The 20,398-nt window shown below is 38.2% G+C and overlaps 1 protein-coding gene across 4 annotated transcripts in view; it reads right to left on the reverse strand.

Moving 5' to 3' along the window:
- Positions 1-3,049: 3,049 nt before the first annotated feature.
- The window catches only part of LOC107749351 (metastasis-associated protein MTA3-like), a 33,574-nt gene continuing 16,225 nt past the window's right edge, over positions 3,050-20,398 (reverse strand). For all 4 annotated transcript variants that reach the window (XM_016564468.1, XM_016564470.1, XM_016564467.1 and 1 more), the window contains 11 exons: positions 17,406-17,532; positions 13,925-13,988; positions 13,704-13,821; positions 10,352-10,454; positions 9,601-9,700; positions 9,307-9,495; positions 6,175-6,249; positions 5,988-6,046; positions 5,687-5,808; positions 3,871-4,028; positions 3,050-3,506 (listed from right to left, as the gene is read on the reverse strand). In XM_016564468.1, coding sequence (XP_016419954.1) covers positions 3,261-3,506; positions 3,871-4,028; positions 5,687-5,808; positions 5,988-6,046; positions 6,175-6,249; positions 9,307-9,495; positions 9,601-9,700; positions 10,352-10,454; positions 13,704-13,821; positions 13,925-13,988; positions 17,406-17,532 — 1,361 coding nt within the window. In that variant the 3' untranslated portion in view covers positions 3,050-3,260. The remainder of the gene's footprint in view (positions 3,507-3,870; positions 4,029-5,686; positions 5,809-5,987; positions 6,047-6,174; positions 6,250-9,306; positions 9,496-9,600; positions 9,701-10,351; positions 10,455-13,703; positions 13,822-13,924; positions 13,989-17,405; positions 17,533-20,398) is intronic.

Consider the following 20,398-nt stretch of genomic DNA (forward strand, 5'->3'; position numbering starts at 1 on the left):
ACAGTGAACCCATTAAAACCACTCCAACTTTTGTTGGTTGGTTTTAAAATTCATTAAAACTCCAGAAGAGTCGGAAGTTGTTTAAAGCCGTTCTCTTCAGGCAGTTCTTCTTGTTGACTTGGCAAACCTGGAGAGAAGCTGTCTTGAAGATGTACCGATATAACTTCAATTCATTACCCTTTCAACAATATATCGAATGTGGAGAAAAAACATGGCTGAACTGGGTGATGCATTATCTAGCGAAACAAAATCCATTCTTTAAAATGAACCTGTGCCTTCGGGGAAGTGCTGAAATAGCGGTTCTCTGACTTTTATGTGTGTAACAAGCTGTTTTCTTCACCTTTGAATCCTCATGGTTGCAAATGTGTTTTATTAAACTCCCGTGATTCATTGCGTCATTTTTGTGTCACATTTCGATGCACTAAACCTGATTATTCCATGATTTTCATGCACAATCTCTGATGGGCAGGCTATGTGTTGAACATAACCTAGTTAGCCAGCATGTTGAATGAGGTTGGAAAGAGGAAAACAAATGCGATGTTGCATTCACAGCGGCTTCTTATGAGTGTGTGCATGTAAACAAGTCATGAAGGCAAGGCAGGAGCCGATGGAGCTCATGCTGTCGGAGATTTCACATGATTGCCGCACTGCTCGGCCTGTCGGTGTGCGTGCAACAGAGTGATGGACAGGTACACGAGACACATGAAACTACAAGGACTCAGATAGGATGGTTTCAGCCATGGTTTTATTTGTGTTTTGGTTGCCCACAAGACATTCACACAAAGAAAAATAAAAGAGAGAGACAAACCAAAGAGCATGCTGCCCCCACCCGGGTCCCTCGTGCTTCAGGACACAGATGTCAGAACAACTTTTTATGGCTGGGGATACATACAGACGTGTTTGGGGTGAAGACAGAGGTGGAATGGAAGCATAGAATGGAGGTTTCGCATGATGGGAGGGGGGCAATGCAAAACTGAGTGGAAAAACTTCTGATTGGACAGACGCAGAGCAGGTGATTGGCTCTCTTGCCCTGTTGATATGAGCTCTCCCTGTAAAAGTGACCTATTTACAAGTGCCTGTCAAGAGGAAACAGCTGCTTTTAGAGCAAAGCCTGGCTACTACGATCTGTAACCTCATCTTTGGGCTTGTTTAAAAGTGTGTTGCATATATGAGGGTTTTTAGTTTGTGATGTATCTTTCTCTTTCATCCCAACTCGGTGTTCTATGACAAATAATAAATCAGTAACCATTTAAGAACCCCAAAAATCTTAAATTATTGCCAATGTCGCAAAACCATCCCTTTAAAAAGGTCTGGTCTAGGGCCATTTTTCTTTTCTGTGCCAACGTATCACTTCCCAAGACACAAAGTCCTCCTGATCAATTACCGCCATTGACCAAATTCCCCAGCATTTTAAATTGGCCTTTTGACAGATTGCAGACTAGTGTGCAAACTCTTTAGGAGAACAAACTTCAGTTTTGAATATCAGAATAACAAACACACTAGGGAATTTTTCCAACTGCATGACTCAATGTTTTGTAAATAACTCTTTCCAACTTATTGAACATCTAATTAATTAGATCCTAAACTGCACCAAAAATGAGACTGAGTCCATCATTCTTGCATTACTGAAAAGCACAATAGAAGAGTTTCTTGTTAACCAACACTTCATCATCTCGTTACATACATGCATGACTCTGAACAGCCTGTCAATGGTAGCTACCGAATGATTGATTGGTTGCACAGGTAATAGCAATTCAATTAGCTATTCCACATAAAATATTTTGTATAGCGGTCTGCTCCAATAAAATAAGACATATTCTTTCTTCCCTTAGAGACATTAGTGTTCACTTGGGTACAACCAGTGATGAAACTGTCTGTATTTAGAGGCAGTTCAGTGGAAGTGACAAAAATTTAAGCTGAGGCATTAACGTACATACACTAACCGACAATCCACACTCCGGAGGTACATATTTCCATACATTTTCCTGACAGGGACAGTATTTCAACTATAAATCTTGGCACACACCATTATGAATTGTTGTACTTTTTTCTGTTGATGTAACAAGTTATCCTAATAATTAATTTGATCTCAGTCAAAAAATAAAATCCTAATGCACATTTTATAATGGGTAAATAAAAAAAGATTTAAAAGGCAAAAAGTAAAAACATATATGTTGAATGTATGTACTTCCTAGTACTAATTGTTCTATGTTTAGATTTGATAAAGCAGCTGTGGGTATAATCTTCAGAAAATAAACTAAACATTTAAAGAAAGATCCCAGATCCACAAAATCAAAGAGATCCTTCTGCCTGAACCAACTGTACTGAGAACATCTAAACACCACAACCTAGCGTCATTCACTCTTGAACTTAATATCCATAAAGGCTTTCTGACAAGTCTAAGAGTGACTATTCACAAATGTACAATATTTACAAGTAAAATATGCATACGTTTTTGAATTTACTCACTAAAATCCTGCAAATCCAACTCTTATAGCTCTAAAATCCTCCCACAATAAACCTAGAATACACAAAAATATATCCCATTCCCTTAAATTGTAGTGCCACATGCATTAAAACACTATAAAAGTGTTTAGGGGGAAAAAAAACGCAAAACCAAAATAGCTTATCCTTCTTAAGAGCAAATCTGGAGAGACTTTAAGTAACAGCAAAAAAAACAACAAAAAAAACATGTAACTTTAAGCCAAACAGTACCCCTAGTTATTTTAGTACATCAGTGTGCAAAATGTAGCTTTCTTTAGGCAAAGTCTTTCAAGTCTCTCATTGAGCTTTTAATAAATATAAGGCTCAGATTATGATACGCATTTCAAGTAAAATTACAATGTACGATGAAGCAGGCATAGTAGGGCATCCATTAAGTCTTTGTGTTTGTGATGTGTGCATACAAAACTCTCTTCAACAAACTGAGAGAAGTGCTAAAAAAATGTGCTTATGTTCAATTTAAGCAACATCATAAAACCCTTAACCCAAGTCAACAAGTGTGGGGGGAAAAGTGAATTTGAACTGAAAAGATGATTGAAACGCAAAATATGGAGGACAGGCAGTCTTTATTGGAAATGGGGTGGGGAGAATACAAAAACCAAAATAAAATATAATAACAATAATTATAATAATAATAAAAACAGTACGAGACAGAAGATGGAGGGGAGGAATGACAGCGAGATGTGGACAGGTGTGGTCGGGGAACAGAACGGGCGGGACAGTGTGGGTGGTGGGTGTGTTTGCACACGAGGCTGAAGTTAGGAATTTAAAGAGCTCTTACACTCCGCCTTTATGGCACCACAGTTAATGGGCACAAAGGGGCGGCGCGCGGCCCGGCGCAGCCTGATGAGATCACGGCACATGTGACGCGCCAGCTTGGTGAGGCGCGTGGCCTGCAGGAGGAACGCCTGCTTAGTCTTCATGGAGGATTTGGGGCTGCCGCTGTTCCTTATCGGAACCATGTGGGAAGACTGACGGGCGCCATGGCCACGAGAACGCATCTCCTGTGGAGAGACAGACAATGAAGGAAGTTAGGGATGGATACAGGAAAAAAATGGAAATACAACCAAAAAAAGATGTACAGTGGGAAAACAGCAAAAAGTGAGAGAAAATATCATGGTTTTCCTAAAGATTTGAGACGACTCCTGATGTCTCCCTGACCTCTGTTCATTTGCAACCAGGATAAATGGTTTGCGCCAATCACAATGTGTTTTTGCTCTGAAATTTTGCCTCCCAAAGCCAAAATGTAATTATTTACATTTATTTACAAGTGATATTGGTACTATGGTAGCACTTTTTCAATGTAGTTCTATATATTAGCTAAACCAATAGCTCAATGCAGATCTACACCGTCAGAACAGTACTTACACTGGGTGCAGGGCTTGGAGGCGTTTTTTCCTCTTCCCCCTCAGCTCTGCTTGGCATCTTTAGGCCACCATACTTTTTCCAGTACATCCAACAGGACACACAAAGGCGACACTGCATGTTAGGAGGACCCCACGAGTACCACTGAGCAGACTGTGCGGCTGTAAACAGAGAAGAAAAATGAACAAGCCACTAATATGAAATGCACTAATAGGTGTAATTATGCCTGATGTGTCATTCTTGTTCAGGAAAATCTCATTCCTATTGAATTAATTCTGTATACCTAAGTTTGTCTAAAAGAACAGGCAGCCTTCATGAAAACATAATTGCAAACTAAAGAAAAATATAAAGCAATGTACTACAACACAATTAGGGCCCAATGATTTCGGCGAAAACGAGGACGGATCATAAAAATGGTCTCCAGTCATAAAAATGGAATTTACTGTATAACGTGGAACGTTACGGATTTTCCAAATTTTGGATGGATACGTCAAAAGTAGGTCAGTATACTTAAATCAAAATGCGATATGGACTAATGTCTGTGAAATATTAAGCAGCAAAAATACCATTTAAATATGAATCCTGCATGTTCTGTGTGTCTGTGTGAATGAATGGCGCAGGCGCGCACGAGACCCTTACGGTGTTTTCAGCCTCTGCCGCCTCAATATACGAGTACATGAACATCTCTAGAACTGCTCAGAGAGTCACTTCATGAGCATTTTACCATTTCTTTTGAGTAAAACTATCGTCTTATATACAAATAGAAACCAAAAGGTCTTCACAGCAACCTGTCAAAATAAAAGTTTGGTTTAACTTGAAGAAACCGTGATAGAACTATTACGATGGATACGAAGTAGGTCAGTATACTTAAATCAAAATGCGATATGGACTAATGTCTGTGAAATATTAAGCAGCAAAAATACCATTTAAATATGAATCCTGTATGTTCTGTGTGTCTGTGTGAATGAATGGCGCAGGCACGCACGAGACCCTTACGGTGTTTTCAGCCTCTGCCGCCTCAATATATGAGTACATGAACATCTCTAGAACTGCTCAGAGAGTCACTTCATGAGCATTTTACCATTTCTTTTGAGTAAAACTATCGTCTTATATACAAACAGAAACCAAAAGGTCTTCACAGCAACCTGTCAAAATAAAAGTTTGGTTTAACTTGAAGAAACCGTGATAGAACTATTACTTAATGTAATGATAGTACTACTACTAATAATAAAATTATTAAAACATATTTTTTATTTACCAGAAAAATTATTTACCGTAATTTAATTAGCAGAAAAATAAAACATATTTCATAGGGCCTTAAAAATGTCATTTTTGTTAAAACCTTTAATAAATTGGTGTTTAAGTACTTAGTAAGTTTCATGATTTATTTAATTAGATATGCTTTTTGATGAATACAATTTAATTTAACCATTAAAACGGAAAACCATCAACTTTAACAAAAAAACTAAAACAAAACTAAATTCAGAAAAATTAAAACGGAAAAAACGGAATTTGGAAACAAATAAAATGGATTTCATAAGGCCCTACACAATGAAAGGATTAGGTTCAATTTAAATTCACTTTATGCTCCCCCACTGTGAGTTCATTACTAAAAGGCGATATTGATCCAGACTAATCATTGCGGATCACACAGATTGTGATGCGGCACCTTTGACTGACCTGATTGGAAGATAAAAGGGTGAAAATGCAGTATCCAGCCCCATTGATTACAGGAGGTGTGACATGCCCTCCGGGAGAAGCAGCGAATTGATTGGATGGCTGTGTTGACTGTAATTAGGCGAAGAGGGTCTTTACTCACCAAAACAGCTCTCACATGCGCGGCCGCCTCCGGCTGTGTGGAAACTGCCTGTGCCTGCTGCACCATTCACAGTAGCCATTTTGCCGTTACTGACGGAGATCTGGTTGGGATTGGGTTTGTTGCTGTGAGGCAAAAAGCAAATGAGATTTCACACTATAATCTTTTACAAGAGGTTTATAAACATGCAAAATCTAAATCCGATCACAAGCAGTCACTGGAGAAGCAGTTGAGACTGATCCTAATATAAAGGACCATTGAAATGATGGTGTAGAGCTGGTATTTTAGAGATGCTAAAACTCACTATGTAGGGATGTAGACTTGCTTCAGTTTGCTCTCTGCTTCAGCTGCCTTCAGTCGTTTCTGTACAAAATGATAAATATTAAGCTTAAAGCAAGATCAAAGACAGTCAGAGCAAACAGAGAAAGAGATTTCCAGATAATTAAAGAAAATCTATCGAAGTACAGCTTTAAACTAAAAATGCTGCTCACCTGCTGAACATATCTGTCTGTGGTTTTCCACATGTAATAATACTCAATGATGCTGGTCAGCGACTTCCAAGGAAGCTGAAATAAAACACAGGTTATTTAAGACGTCAAAAACCATAAGGAGGCGTCGTACTGAAGATACAGCTCTTGTCTCAATTCTTTAAGTGGTCGGAATTTATGGAATATTTATTTTGAGCGTGATCTGTCTAGAATCGCATGCAGACGCACATGATTATTCATGAGCACCTGCTGAGCGCAAGGGAACGTGCATGAAACGGGTGCAAAGAATTTAAGAAATCTTAATATAAAGCTGGCCGAGCCCCCACTTTTGGCCCGCATCTATGCGAGGGTGAGCAGAGTATAAAAACGAGCACAGAGGTGTTCTAGGCTGACAGCTGGTGTTATGAAGAACATTTAGATTAACATCCTGAGGTATCCTGAGGCTATGTATTTTTAGTGGCTGGTTTCTCTGCCTTTCTTTTGGTTTTTGAACCCGACGAGGAAACTAAAGATGGGAAATCATTAGATTACAGTTCTTCTCTAGTATGAATCCATCTTCTTCACTTTTATGCTTAAGTTGTGTTTAAAAAATTTTTTTAAACTGAATTGTTTTACCCAAATAAAATAAAGTTTAATAAAAACTTTTTGTAGCCCTTTTTCATTATCTGCAATTCCTGATCTTTATCTGTAGTCATTATCCTCATTCTGTAAATGGGTATCTGGCAACATGCACTTTGGACATTTGACAAGGTGTTAAAAATGTAGTCTATCATTTTCACAATTTTATGAATAATTATACAACACCTAGACCACTTGACATTTCAATAGTTTGTAAATCTTTAAAACTACCTGTACAGAATGAATGCAGAATCAGCCAGACAAGCTGAATAAGATATTCGAACCTTGCAATGGTCGATGATGTTTTAAACGTTTTGAATCCACCTCTTCAATCTATTAATCACAGCACAAATCAATCACTATCGATGACTGCTTTAAGACAGAAAGGGAAACAAAGAGTAAGAGAAAACCAGTGCACCATTTAAACCACCCCACCAAGTCGATCTCTATGAGACTATTTGCTGTTCCTAACACCAAAGCTCTCACTCCAGCCCCCATACAAATAAGTACCCTCGTCTCTGAATGAACGGATCAAATGTTTAAGTTTGGTCAAGAAGCAACACGCTCCAAATCAAACCCTCTCAGCTGGTCCAACCTTCCCATTGCTCAGCCTCACATCACCTCATCTCTGCAGCTACTCTTCCATCCCTTCATTTGAAGTGTCGTTCTTTGCTTTGCTCCTCTAAACTGTATCATTTCTGTTTTTTCAACAGCACCACATATAACAATCCAGTTTAAACTGTTCTTCTTTCCCCCTATAGCGCCTTTCAAGACATATTTCTGCTAGGGGTGAGAATCTTTAGGCATTTCATGATTGAATTCCAAAATTATTCTTGATGCACTTCAGTCTTTTAGTAAATCTTTAGTAAGCAAGCAGCTCATGGCAAAATTGTGTGTAAATATGGCACATGAAAGTGCTAAAATATGTCTGCTTTGACTCATTTACACCAGGGGTGTCCAAACTTAAATGGTCTATATTAGATATGGCCCGCCAAGCATAATTTACAAAATAGGCCTATGCAGTTTCACAATGTCAACACAAGATGGCAGCACTAAATTTTAGACCAGATGTAGCAGTAAAACGCGAGTGATAACAATTTGATAACTCATATGCGCTCTCATTTCTTTAGCGCACGCGAATTCCTAAACGCGTCAAACGCGGAAGAGCGCAACTCGTTTGAATCGCGCTGTACGGACCGTTTTTAGCTCTGCCTAAAGACAGTGCAGAGCGAGCTCAGAACAAATGCGTTTACTCGCTGACTGATCTCGATCACGAGACCACTAAACAGCGCTGTGAGAATCGTTTTAGTTTTGAGCAGAGGTTTCCATACAAACCACAGATGTCAAAGGCATATGAAACAGCGCTGACATTCTCAACAACACTAACGCGGAAAACAGGAGAAACATTGTGCGACAACAATGAAGTAAGAATACTTTTCAATCCACAAATCACCATTTTGATTTACTGTAGTAACAGTAACTGTGGTATTGTGGCAGAAATGTTGCATATTTTTACTTTTTATATGATTAATGTAGACATATAGGCCAACTTAATGTAATGTAAGGAAGTTATGAAATATAGGCTAAATTGCAGACATTTTTGATATAAGCAGTTTGTGCTTTCATGTGTTAATAGACTAAATACCATAAAGCCATTCTATGTTATAATTATTAAAGCTTTAAAAACAAGATATTTACATAATTTTATCCTCAACAAAACTCAAGTTACTGCTATTCCACATCGTCGAATCCGGCCCCCTTTAGGAAAAGTTTGGACACCCCTGCATTACACATATACATTCATATCGACCATAAAATTTGCTGTCAATCAGTGTGCATTTACAGTTGCAGTGTATGAAAATTATATATTGAGTAAATAATAAATTCAAAAAAATAATATATTTTGTCCTGCGAAGTGACTGAATTAAGAGTTCAATTCAATATTTTGCCCACTGCATGACTCTCATCTATGTTTTGAACACTTCTGTTCAAACGTGGGATAAGATTTTTTTAATAGATAATAATAGGTTAAGCAAGGAAGCATAACATTTATCAAAAGTGACAGAACAGATATTGTTACAAAAGATTTATATTTCAAACCAATGCTGTTCTTTTGAACTTTCAATTCATTAAAGAATCCTGAAAAAAAATGATCACGGTTTCCACAAAAATATTAAGCAGCACAAATGTTTTCAACACTGATAATAAGAATCTTGAGCACCAAATCGGCATATCTGAATAATTTCTGAAGGATCATGTGACACTGAAGACTGCAGTAATGGCTTCTGATAATTCAGCTTGGCATCACAGGAATACATTTTACAATTTATTTGAAATTATAATAATATTGCACAATATTAATTGTATTTATGACCAAATAAATGCAGCCCTTATAAGCGTAAGAAAAAAATATTTCCAACCCCCAACTTTTGAACTATAGTGTTAGAATCATTTGAAAAAGTATCATAACACATCAAATCAATTATTCCCCCACCCCTGCTTTCTGTGCACACTCACAAAGTCTTGCCGGATATCATTGAAGTCTTTGCCGTACTTCTCCAGCGCTTCCTCAAACAGGTTTGCCTCTGATGAGCTCCACTCCTCCATCTCATCCCGGCACAGCACAGGCCCTCCTTGAGGAACGAGCACGCTCAAAGCACTGGAGAGGTCATAGCCGTGCCGGTGCAGGGTGTCCATGGCATGGAACTTGAGAGAGCGAGATAGATAGGGAGAGGATTAATCAGGTTTTTTCTTTTTAACATCTCCACTGGATATATGGAGCGAGACAGATGGTGCTGATGGGATGGGTACCAGTGTGATGTCTCGTGAGGCTGCCGCGGCGCTCATGTGTAAGCTGGGCTGTCTGACGGAGCTGCTGCAGTCCAACGCTCGAGCAAAAGTACCAACCGCTCTGCACACAGATCACCAGATTCATCATGCAAATTTAATTATGCCATCAGTTTGACATAGTTTCCGGTGTCTTCTACAGCAGTGGTTCTCAAATGGCAGGTCACAACCCAAAAACAGATCACAGGTTTGTTCTGATGGGGTCATGGAGAGCAGGGGGGAAAAAATATGCAATTGTTTGGTGCAAATTTATCTGTAACAGCTAGGTATCGATACAGATTTCCTGATTTGATCGGATTCCAGTTCATAAGCTTTCAAGTCAATTAAATTGGGTATATTTAAAATATAATGTCCCTTTTTCTATAAACAATCAATATTTGGATCACAATGTGTTTTGTGCAGAGACTTATTGGCTGGCAGAGGCATGAAACCACTGAAACTCAAAAGATATTCAGAAACCAAATAAACTGTAGAGACAAGTCAGCTGGGGTTTTTTATTTAAAAAAATAACTAAAAAATCTATATATAGTTCATGGTAATATTAATCAAATTTCAGTGTTTGACACGTGCATTTACTTCTCCAGAATTCTGTCCAATGTATAATCTTCTCCCTGAAGCATAACAGTTAAAAATCACAGTTTTAAAGTATACTAAAATGCATGTTTGATTTTTTTAATAAGGCATAGCTAAAATCTTAAAAGCATCAAAAACATACCGAGCAATCACAAGAAACTGGTCAATCTGCTTGTTGGTCAGCGGACACTCTGGGTCCCATATCTTCATCTCCAGTTTGGACTGGTCTCTGTCATCAGGTTCTCCTACAGAGAAAATTTATTTCATCAGAGCTGGCTGTGTAAGACCAGAGGGTAAAATCTACCATCGACAATTCTTTCAAGACAACCTAGGCAACTTGTTCCCATGGCAACGATGGGAATTAACACGTAAATCAAACCTGGCGTTAGGTAATGATGGAAGACAGCCTGCTTAGTAAGATCATGAAGAATTATGTATTGTAGGTATTATCATCATCAGCCCACCAGCCTGTCATTCGAATGAAGAGCAGAGCATTTAATCCTGCCTTGTGTAAATGCGAACTATCAGTCGCTTTTGGATGTAAAAGTATGCTAAATGAGAAGGTCAGAATGCGTAGGTTCAGATCAAATCTCCTTCCTTACAGTATAGCTATCATTTAAAAAGTTAGTACTTTGTATCCATCTTGTCAATGTAGATGGAAAAGTTTCATATCTTCTAAAACCAGGACGTGTCTAAATCTAGAACTGAAAAATGCTTCCCTCACAGACGGTCACTGGCCTCTCATTACAGATAATGGGAGCTGTTGACTGGACATTTTCGTAAGTTTGTGAGAGAGGAGCAGGATCACAGACTTTCAGTCATATTGGGGTCAGAGGCTGACAGAAGAGCAATTTCACACTTGACTGGTGAACTTGGCGATACTGTAAATGTTCAGTTTTCCTTGTGATGCACCAGTGCTCACGATCCAAACTCAAAGTAAAATTGAGACACTGCAACTAAGCTAGCCAACCCCATGAGACTACTATTGCCAGAGCAAACAAACTTTACGGTTCAAACACAAAATAAATCACCTCCCAGCCTCCAAACATAAAGATACCTTACAAATAAAGCCACAAGTCTCATTTGAACTCAATATGAAGTCTTGTCTAAAGGCCCCAACACAACAAACCAACATCAAAGAACTAGGGGTGTCGAAAGCCGCCTGTGGTGTCGCATCGTTTCACCTGCATACTGGCCAAAATTCTGCATCTGCGTGAGAAGAAAAAAAAAAACCTCTCTATACCAGCAGGTAACAGTAGTTCCGTTTTCTTGTGCACCCTTTTGTTAAGCTGACCAGCACATTCAACATGCTAAATCAGCCAAAGAACCACCAATGGGGATCTGACTAGTTCCTACAGTGCAGATCAAACCGCAAAAACTAGAGTAACAAACGTTAAAAGATGCTGATTAAAAGAGTACAAAAAATTGTATGTGTGGGAAAACATCTTGTCACAAGATTCTTAGTAGCATGAAGAACAAAACTATTAATAAAAATGGGAATAATATAGAAAGTGAGAAAAAGAACATCCCCATCACTGAAGCGGTCAATGACTACAGTCTAGCACAAGGTCACTGTGGTATGTACAAAAAAATCCCATTATAATCACTGAAGAGGTCTACACTGGGAAACAGTGATGTAATTAGTGGTCGACCGATATTGGTTTTTTGACAGCTGATGCTGATGCCGATATCTTAGAGAGCAGGGTGGCCGATGGCCAAAATAAAGCCATTATAAAGCCAAAATAAATCATTTTTATTTATTCTAAATAATATTTAAGAAATTTGAAATAATTTGAAAATGATAAATGTGTAAAATAAACATACTTATACATTAAATGACAACTACTTGATTCTGTAATCTTATTACAGTATTTTTCACAAATAAAGAAATATTTAAAAATATATATAAATAAAAAGGAAATAAACACTGTAACCAACAGGGCTCTCAGTAATCTAGGAAGTTTGTGTGCATTGGGATTATTTTTTCCCCCAAATAATGTCAAGGTAACACTCATTTTACGTACAGCACACATTAAAAATGACATGAACATGACAGTGGGCAAATGGATAAAGCGCAGCATAGTTTGAAATCATGAGTTTAAAGTTTGTCGATCGCGGGCCTCCAGTGCAGCTGAACTCTCCTTCTGTCAGCATTCAATTGGCACGGACCAAACGTCACACAGAGAACACGCGATCATGCAGGATACAAATGCACACTTTATAAGCTCTCACAGCTGGATCCAACTAAGTCTGCAAGGTTTGTGAAATTAAATGTTTATTAGACATTCAAAGATCTGTTTAAATGATATAAATGCATATTTGCTGAATGCTGACGGTAAACGAGAAAGTATTATGTTTGCCTTTGTTATTACTAATAATATAAAAGCAATCATTATAATTCTTTTTGTATACCTTCTAATTCCTTTATTTAACATTCTATCTGATTAGACAGACTTCTGTCCCTATTTAAAAAAACTGTTAAGCTCAGGTGCTGCCGTTCTCAGCGCTGTCAAAATAAGAGTCGCGCCTCAAACACATCGGCCGATATTTGAAAAATGTCAAATATTGGCCGATATATCGGCCTTGGCATTATATCGGTCATCCACTAGATGTAATGTAACGAAGTAATAATACTTCGTTACAGTACTTAAGTATTTTTTTGGAAGAATCTGTACTGAGAGTTTTTATATTTCTGCCAACTTTCACTTTTACTCCACTACATTTCCTAATGCAAGACTGCAAGAAAGCAGGTTTGACGAATCAATGGTCTGGCGCTTGCAAGTTAGACTCCTAAAAAAACAAGTGCTCCCACAGTCGAGGATGATTTCATTTTCCACTCAAATCGAGGCACAATAAAATCTGCTGCGATAATATAGTAAGTGTTGTTGTAACGAAAATTTGTTATCGAGTATATCACAAAAAATACACACAGAGAGTGCACTCGTATATTATCGCATATTGTAAACAGTGACTTCAACTTCTACCAAAGTCATTTGACCGGTGAGATATCTGTACTTTTACTTAAGTGTGGCTTTCAGGTACTTCATCTACAACTGGTGGGAAATGAATCTCTTGTTTACATTGTATCTGCATTTGGTTGTTTATGAGGAGAGTATCAGTGAGATTCTACAAATCAGTCACTGAGCGTGTGCTTAAAAAAAACATGAATTTTCAACAGATTTCTTCATCACCAGTGACTAATCTAAATTGGCCACTGCATTCATATGCTCAACAAAAATGTGTGAGATTGGTTAATGCTCAACTCTGCCAAAAAAATTAAGTTTCCGACCCCGTCTCAGAAAACCTTTTTAAATGGACTGCATAGGACTTCTCAAATTTGCTCCACCAGCCAAGCAAACCCAACTCTGACTTATTGACTTGTACTCGCACCGAACACTCTAGTTTGAGCTTTGTCACTGTGACAAAAACAGTAGAGCTAAATATTCATAATATTTAAACTAAACTGACACCCATAATAAATAAAATACACTAACCTTCCTGTAGCATTTCAGGGACATCAGCCTGAAAGCGTGGACCAACACGAATCTCCCCCTTGTCGGCCAATAGCGTCTTCTGTGTGGGGTCGTACACCAATGAATAAAAAAATGTGTCCTGAGAGAGAAAGAGAGTGAATGCAGCAAACAAAAATGTACTTAAATTAGACATCTATTCAACTTAAGATTCAAAACAGCATTTAAAGTAAAAACTTGTGTACCTCTTTCTCCAGGTAGGAGAGCACAGCTTCTGTCTCGTTCAGGAGGGCCACACTGCACTTCCCCCTATTTCCACAACCCCAAAAGAAAAAAAGATAATAAATGATTAAGCACGCAGCCCCATGTGTTATGTTCTGCATCCAGCTGTCTCCACAGATCCTCTAATCCACAGCACAGTAAAACAGGGGAGGAAGGGGGAGACACTAGGTGCAAGATTACAGAAGAACGTGTGAGTGTGTGATGGTGACATGAGCAAAGATGAAAAGGTGAGAAAAGAGCAGATGGGTGAGAGGACTATAATAAAATTCAGGAAATTAAAGGAGAAAGGGCACAGACAGGAAACAGATAAGAGACAGACACAGACAATGAGAAAGCACCGAACAAAAACATTATAGAGCTATTGAAGAGTGGAAAACTGATGCTAATCACTCTGTGCTCCTCCGAATGAGCATTTAACCATGAACACTGCCACGTCTACATCCAACCTGCACTGTTAGGGAAGCGACTTTGAAACTGAAGCTTGCCAAGATACTAATTTAAAGGGGCAGCGCCAGCAAACAGCACAAACAACTGTGTGAAAGTAAACAGACTAGCTTTATTACACTTTTATTTGAGCAGAATATCTCAGTAGAATTCACTACAACTTGCATGTTTACTGATGTTTTCAGCTCATCAGCACTTTTTCCATAATGTAGATAGAGTGTACACATGGTTGCTGGGTTGGGAAGCTTTAGTAAACCACTAGGCAGAAAATTTATTGAATTTATGAAAAATTAGGGTTTTGATTAGGGGATTTAAACTCTTGAAATCTGGCAATCACAACCATGAAAGCATGTGGACGTTTGTTACCAATGAAAGATAATGCAAATGCCAAATGTAAATTAAACATTTTCAGGATAAATAGTCACCGGGCAAATTTTGGCAATGATTATGTTTAGTAAATTGAGAGAAGCAAAAAATGTGATCATGATTAAAATACGATTCATTGTGCAGTGTTTTTGTCCATACAAGTCAAGGGTTTTCAGTGGTTTTGTGTTCCACAAGAGAAAACAAGTCATACAGGTTTGCAAAAACATAAGGGTGAGTAAATGACATTTGCATTGTGTGAACTATTGCTTTAAGTAATTAAAATATATTAGTCACACTATCAGATAATAAAATGTAATTAACTACACTGAATGACAATATCTTTTTAAATTACAAGCCTAATTATCAGACAACAAATATTTGGTAAATTTTGTATTTATCACACTAAATACTTTACAAAATGCAGTGCATCAACTGTCAAACATTTAAATCATTTAATTTAAATGAACTTTCTGAATGATTGACAAAAACAAATCAGACATCCCAGTGCTCTAATAGGACATTTTAGGGAAGTGGTTCTCATCCAGTGGGTTTCATATAATTTCCAGGGGGGCCCCAATAAGTCCTAATTAAAAAAATAAAAAAAAAATGTTATATTAATCTCAATAAAGGTGTACTACATTAAAAATAAAGATGATATTTATTTAGAAGGCACCAATAAACTGCTTCACTGAAAAGGTTACTGTATTTTGAAAACAACCGAGCTATTTAAAACCCCATTTGTGACTGGTTGGAAAACAACACAGAGTCCAGCTTAGGAGACAATATTTTAACATTAAAAAATGACCATTGGCGAATATAATATCAGTTACTCAAATTCAGCCGGTGCATAAATCACAATTAAGACTAGGGCTGGGAATCGAAATTCGATTCTGATTCCAGAATCGGATACTTAAGGTCAGAAATCGGATACTTGTTTTCAAATTAAAATTTCGATTCCGCCTATCGATTCCTATGGGCTTTTTTCTTTTTCTTCATCTGTGAGGACCGGACCTAGCGATCTGCCAGGACCTTGCTCGCTAATCTAAAACTGCGTTCACTCTAGCAGCGATTTTGTCGCTGCATGTCACCAGGGGCTGGCGATGAGGTTGCTAGTGGGTGTTCTCACTATTGGTTGCCTTGCCAGCGAATCAGGTTTCTTGCCGCTAAATACAAACATTTTGGAGGCAAAAGACTAAATATAATATAAAGACAAAGTCACTGCTAGTGTGAACGCAGCTTTAGCGCTCCAAAGTTTGGCTACATTTGCGATCAGATGCCAAAAAAGCTAAGTATAATATCTGTGATAGCTAAACATGTTGCAAGAGAGGCGTCACCACCAACATGACAAATCACTTTAATTTAATAGATCGTTAAAATTTGCGAACACGATTCAAACACCAACATGATTCTATTCCTAAATTACAATGATCTGTCTGTATCATTCCTCAATCTTTGACGTGTGCGATCAATGTTGTGATCACTTGTTGGATTGTCCGTGCAGAGTACGATCACACCAGTCAGTGTGATTTGAACGTTTAAATTTGTGTTCGCGCTGCCATTGACCTAAAGAGAGCAGCTGTCTGTAATGAATGAAACCGCTTCAGTCTTTTCAGCCACACAGTATCACTATTTCTGTGTTACGAACATTCAAATCACAGAAGTACTGGGATAAAAGTTTATAGTTCAGATATAAACTCTGATGTGTACGGTAGCGATTAAAATAGAGTAAATCAACTTTTGAAAGTAATTTGACACTTCAAATTAAGATTTGTCAATTACATTGTTACGCCAGTAGGTGGGCGAAAAGGGGCTGTTAAAATGTATTTGTCTTTGAATCATACAAGAGATTCGTTCAAGAACACAGATTCATCCAGCAATGAAACAAGTACATATTGTGTGAGTCATTGAATCATTTATCCAGAATCATGCAGTTCTATTTTGCACACAACTCTTAAAGAGTCTTGTTTTTATGTAACCTGTTGATTTTTGTTCATGATAATTGATAAATTGATCAAATTCAAACGATACCCAACCCTAATTAAGACCGGCTCATTTGTATGCAGAATTTAAGTTGGCACATGAATTTTTCTTCTTTATTGGGAGACAGAGCTAAAAAAATGAATAAAATTGAACTCCATCTTGACATGTGTCCAGTTCCACACAAAATACATTATCCCCTGTAAAGGCCAGCTAGCCTCCTACAATGACTGCTCAATATTTATGGATCACAGAAGCCAAAAGAAAAAAATGAAACAAAGAAAGAAGAAAGGGAGTGACATTTCCTTTATTTGGAGGCCAATATCAATTTCAGTGAGCACAGCAGGCCTCTCCAAACCTCGGCACCACCACTAATGTTTCTCATAGGAGGCTTCCCTTTGATTAGAACCACTGCCACCCGGCTCCAGGCTGCTAATGCATTTATCACCTGAATCACAGCGGGTGCTACAAAATCCCTGGGGTGCCACCGACCAGCTAAAGAATGGATGCAGAACTGTGACTCAAAGGCTGGGGTTGTGCTGTGCTATATGGGCGCTGTTATCTTACCTTAACTGCCCTCTGAAAATGTGAACTGAGGATTAAATGGCACGTTTTGGTCTATCAGATACTTAGAAACATATGGATGTGTGGGTTTACCTGATGTGTGTGGCGGGGAGGGATTCGTACTGGCGGGAAAGGAAAAGCTCTCTGTGGCGGAGTTGATGTTTCTGTTTTTCACTGAGTTCGGGCTCTGAGGGGCTTTCCTTCTCTTCATCCAGGTCCTCTGTATGCAGGGAATTAATAATTTGTCAAAGGCATGGCCACACATATAGTATATAAATGAGAAAAACACACATTTACTTTACAGACAGTTTGCATTAGTGGCCACATTAAAAGAGGAGACCAACCAAATCAGCCGAATGCAAATACTTTTTGCATACACAAAGCAGATGTTAAAGATGACAACCTTCGTTCTTATTGTCATTAGGGATGCTCCGATCAGGATTTTTGCAGCCGATACGGAGTACCGATTTCTTGTCATGGTGATCGGTCGATACAGATGCCGATTCTGATGCTTCAAGCTTTAGGGGGCGGTCACACTAGACTTTGAATGTGCAAAATTTTTCCGGACGCCGCTGCGAATATGGGCGGGAGCAGGATATGACATCACGCGCCAAGGTTTCCCCTCAGTTATCACAACATGGATTCCGATGTGCTTGTACTGTGTCTTTTGCGACGGCGTCCAAAGCGTCTGGAAAGGAGAAGGCTGTGGGTTCACCCTATTCTATGGACTCGGAATGAGCTTCTGATGCTTCAAGCTTTAGGGGGCGATCACACTAGACTTTGAACGTGCAAAATTTTTCCGGACGCCGCTGCGAATATGGGCGGGAGCAGGATATGACATCACGCGCCAAGGTTTCCCCTCAGTTATCACAACATGGATTCCGATGTGCTTGTACTGTGTCTTTTGCGACGGCGTCCAAAGCGTCTGGAAAGGAGAAGGCTGTGGGTTCACCCTATTCTATGGACTCGGAATGAGCGGGGAGAGTTCCATTCTTTAATTCAGGAGCATCGGCTGGATGAGGATCGCCACAAGGAGTACTTTCGGCTCTGTCCTGCCGATTTTGATCGGTTGCTCCGTGACCATGTTTTGCTTAAGTGTTATCTGACATAATTAAGATTATTTTTTTCTGACACAGTTTAACTCTGAGATTGTCATATTTTATTACAATTTTTTTTTTTACTTAACGTTATAGTGAATAAACTGTATTAATGAATGAAATGTTCAAAGTGTCTGAATAAATTTTGGTTTGACTGTACATACATACATATATATACACACACTGAACAAAATTATAAATGCAACACTTGTTTTTGCCCCCTTTAGAGTGGCCTTTTATTATATATGTATTATATATATATATTAAATTTTTAAGTGCTGTGCTTTTAAGTGCTGTAGGTTTTTCCCTTTAAATAGGTCATTTTATAAGTTCCTGTGGTGTGGTCCAAAATTAATTTTAAAATGAGTCTGAAAATATAAATATATACAATAACGAACAACATTAAGTAATTTAATAATAATACACTTGTGTATGGTAATTATATTGTGTGTTGCACTGCGTGAGGCAAATGGAGGTCACACCAGATACTGACTGGTTTCCGGACCCCCCCGGACCCCCCAATACAGTAAAACTGCACATTTTAGAGTGGCCTTTTATTATATATGTATTATATATATATATATTACATTTTTAAGTGCTGTGCTTTAAGTGCTGTAGGTTTTTCCCTTTAAATAGGTCATTTTATAAGTTCCTGTGTTGTGCAAAATTAATTTTAAAATGAATCTGAAAATATAAATATAAAATAATGAACAACATTAAGTAATTTAATAATAATAATACACTTGTGTATAGTAATTATATTGTACTCCCTCTCTCTCTCTATTATATATATATATATATATACACACACACACACATACACTAAGCAATAAAAAATTATCAAATGTGTCCGCATTCAAATGTACCGTCTGTTCCTGTTTCCATTGACACCGCGAACCATGCAGCTTTTTTTTTTTTTTTTTTTATAATTTTTTATAGATGTATTATATAAAATAGGACGCTGCGCTACGGCTAAAATTAACGCTTCCTCAATTTTTGAATTTCTGTACAGAGAACCCCTCAGAGGACCTCAGATGATGCCAACCCTGAAACAACATACAGAACTACCACATTTTGCTATAAGTTTGATTGCATCATATAATAATTGCTGTTAATAGTGTTCATCGTCTGTTTGATTACGTCTTTAATTGATTTTTCCGTACATTTCTGCCATATGTACATTAACTGACAGTCACCACTGATAAGCTACCACTAAATATTGTAGAAACTTAATTTGCTGTAAAGTTGCTTTGCAATGATTTGTATCGTGAAAAGCGCTGTACAAATAAAATTGAATTGAATTGAATTGAAGAGGTCACGCAGTGACGTATCGATCTTCTACTGGTGACACGTCTTCACGTGATGCGAATTCGCAGGTCAGAGTTCACCAAACTTGAATTTTTCGCATGAGCTTGCGTTTCCGGTCTGACGCTAGCTCTTTGCAGAAGATGCGGAATTGATCATTAATTCATTTTCACGTGATGCGAATTCGCAGGTCAGAGTTCACCAAACTTGAATTTTTCGCATGAGCTTGCGTTTCCGGTCTGACGCATTCGCATGCTTATGAATGGAAGTCAATGGAACGAAAAGTGCAGTGTGACTGCCCCTTTAGACGGTTTCATCGGGCGCACGCACCTGGGCCGAAGTTAATTTCCGGTCTGTGTTTGTTTATCAGTCTGGCTATGGCACCGGCTACAAACGCAGTTAAAGTTAAGGTGATGAGTAGACTGAAGTTGGGCTCAGGTGGTTGTGCTGTGGGATGTGTTTCCCATACATTTATTCATTTGTGGCGCTCATCACAATATCAAAACTGACCGATTTTCCAAAAGGCTTGGTTGAATAAACATGAGCACATACTGCACATTTAAAAATCATAACGAGGCGCGGGTGTTTTTATTTCACTGTATTTCTGAAGGAAGACTATCTTTAGAAAATTTTCAATGTCATTTTCATTTCATCTTGCATGTTATATGCCTGATAAAGCAGCGT

The sequence above is a fragment of the Sinocyclocheilus rhinocerous genome, unplaced genomic scaffold (assembly GCF_001515625.1).
Source record: "Sinocyclocheilus rhinocerous isolate Xijiao unplaced genomic scaffold, SAMN03320098_v1.1 scaffold650, whole genome shotgun sequence".
NCBI lineage: Eukaryota > Metazoa > Chordata > Actinopteri > Cypriniformes > Cyprinidae > Sinocyclocheilus > Sinocyclocheilus rhinocerous.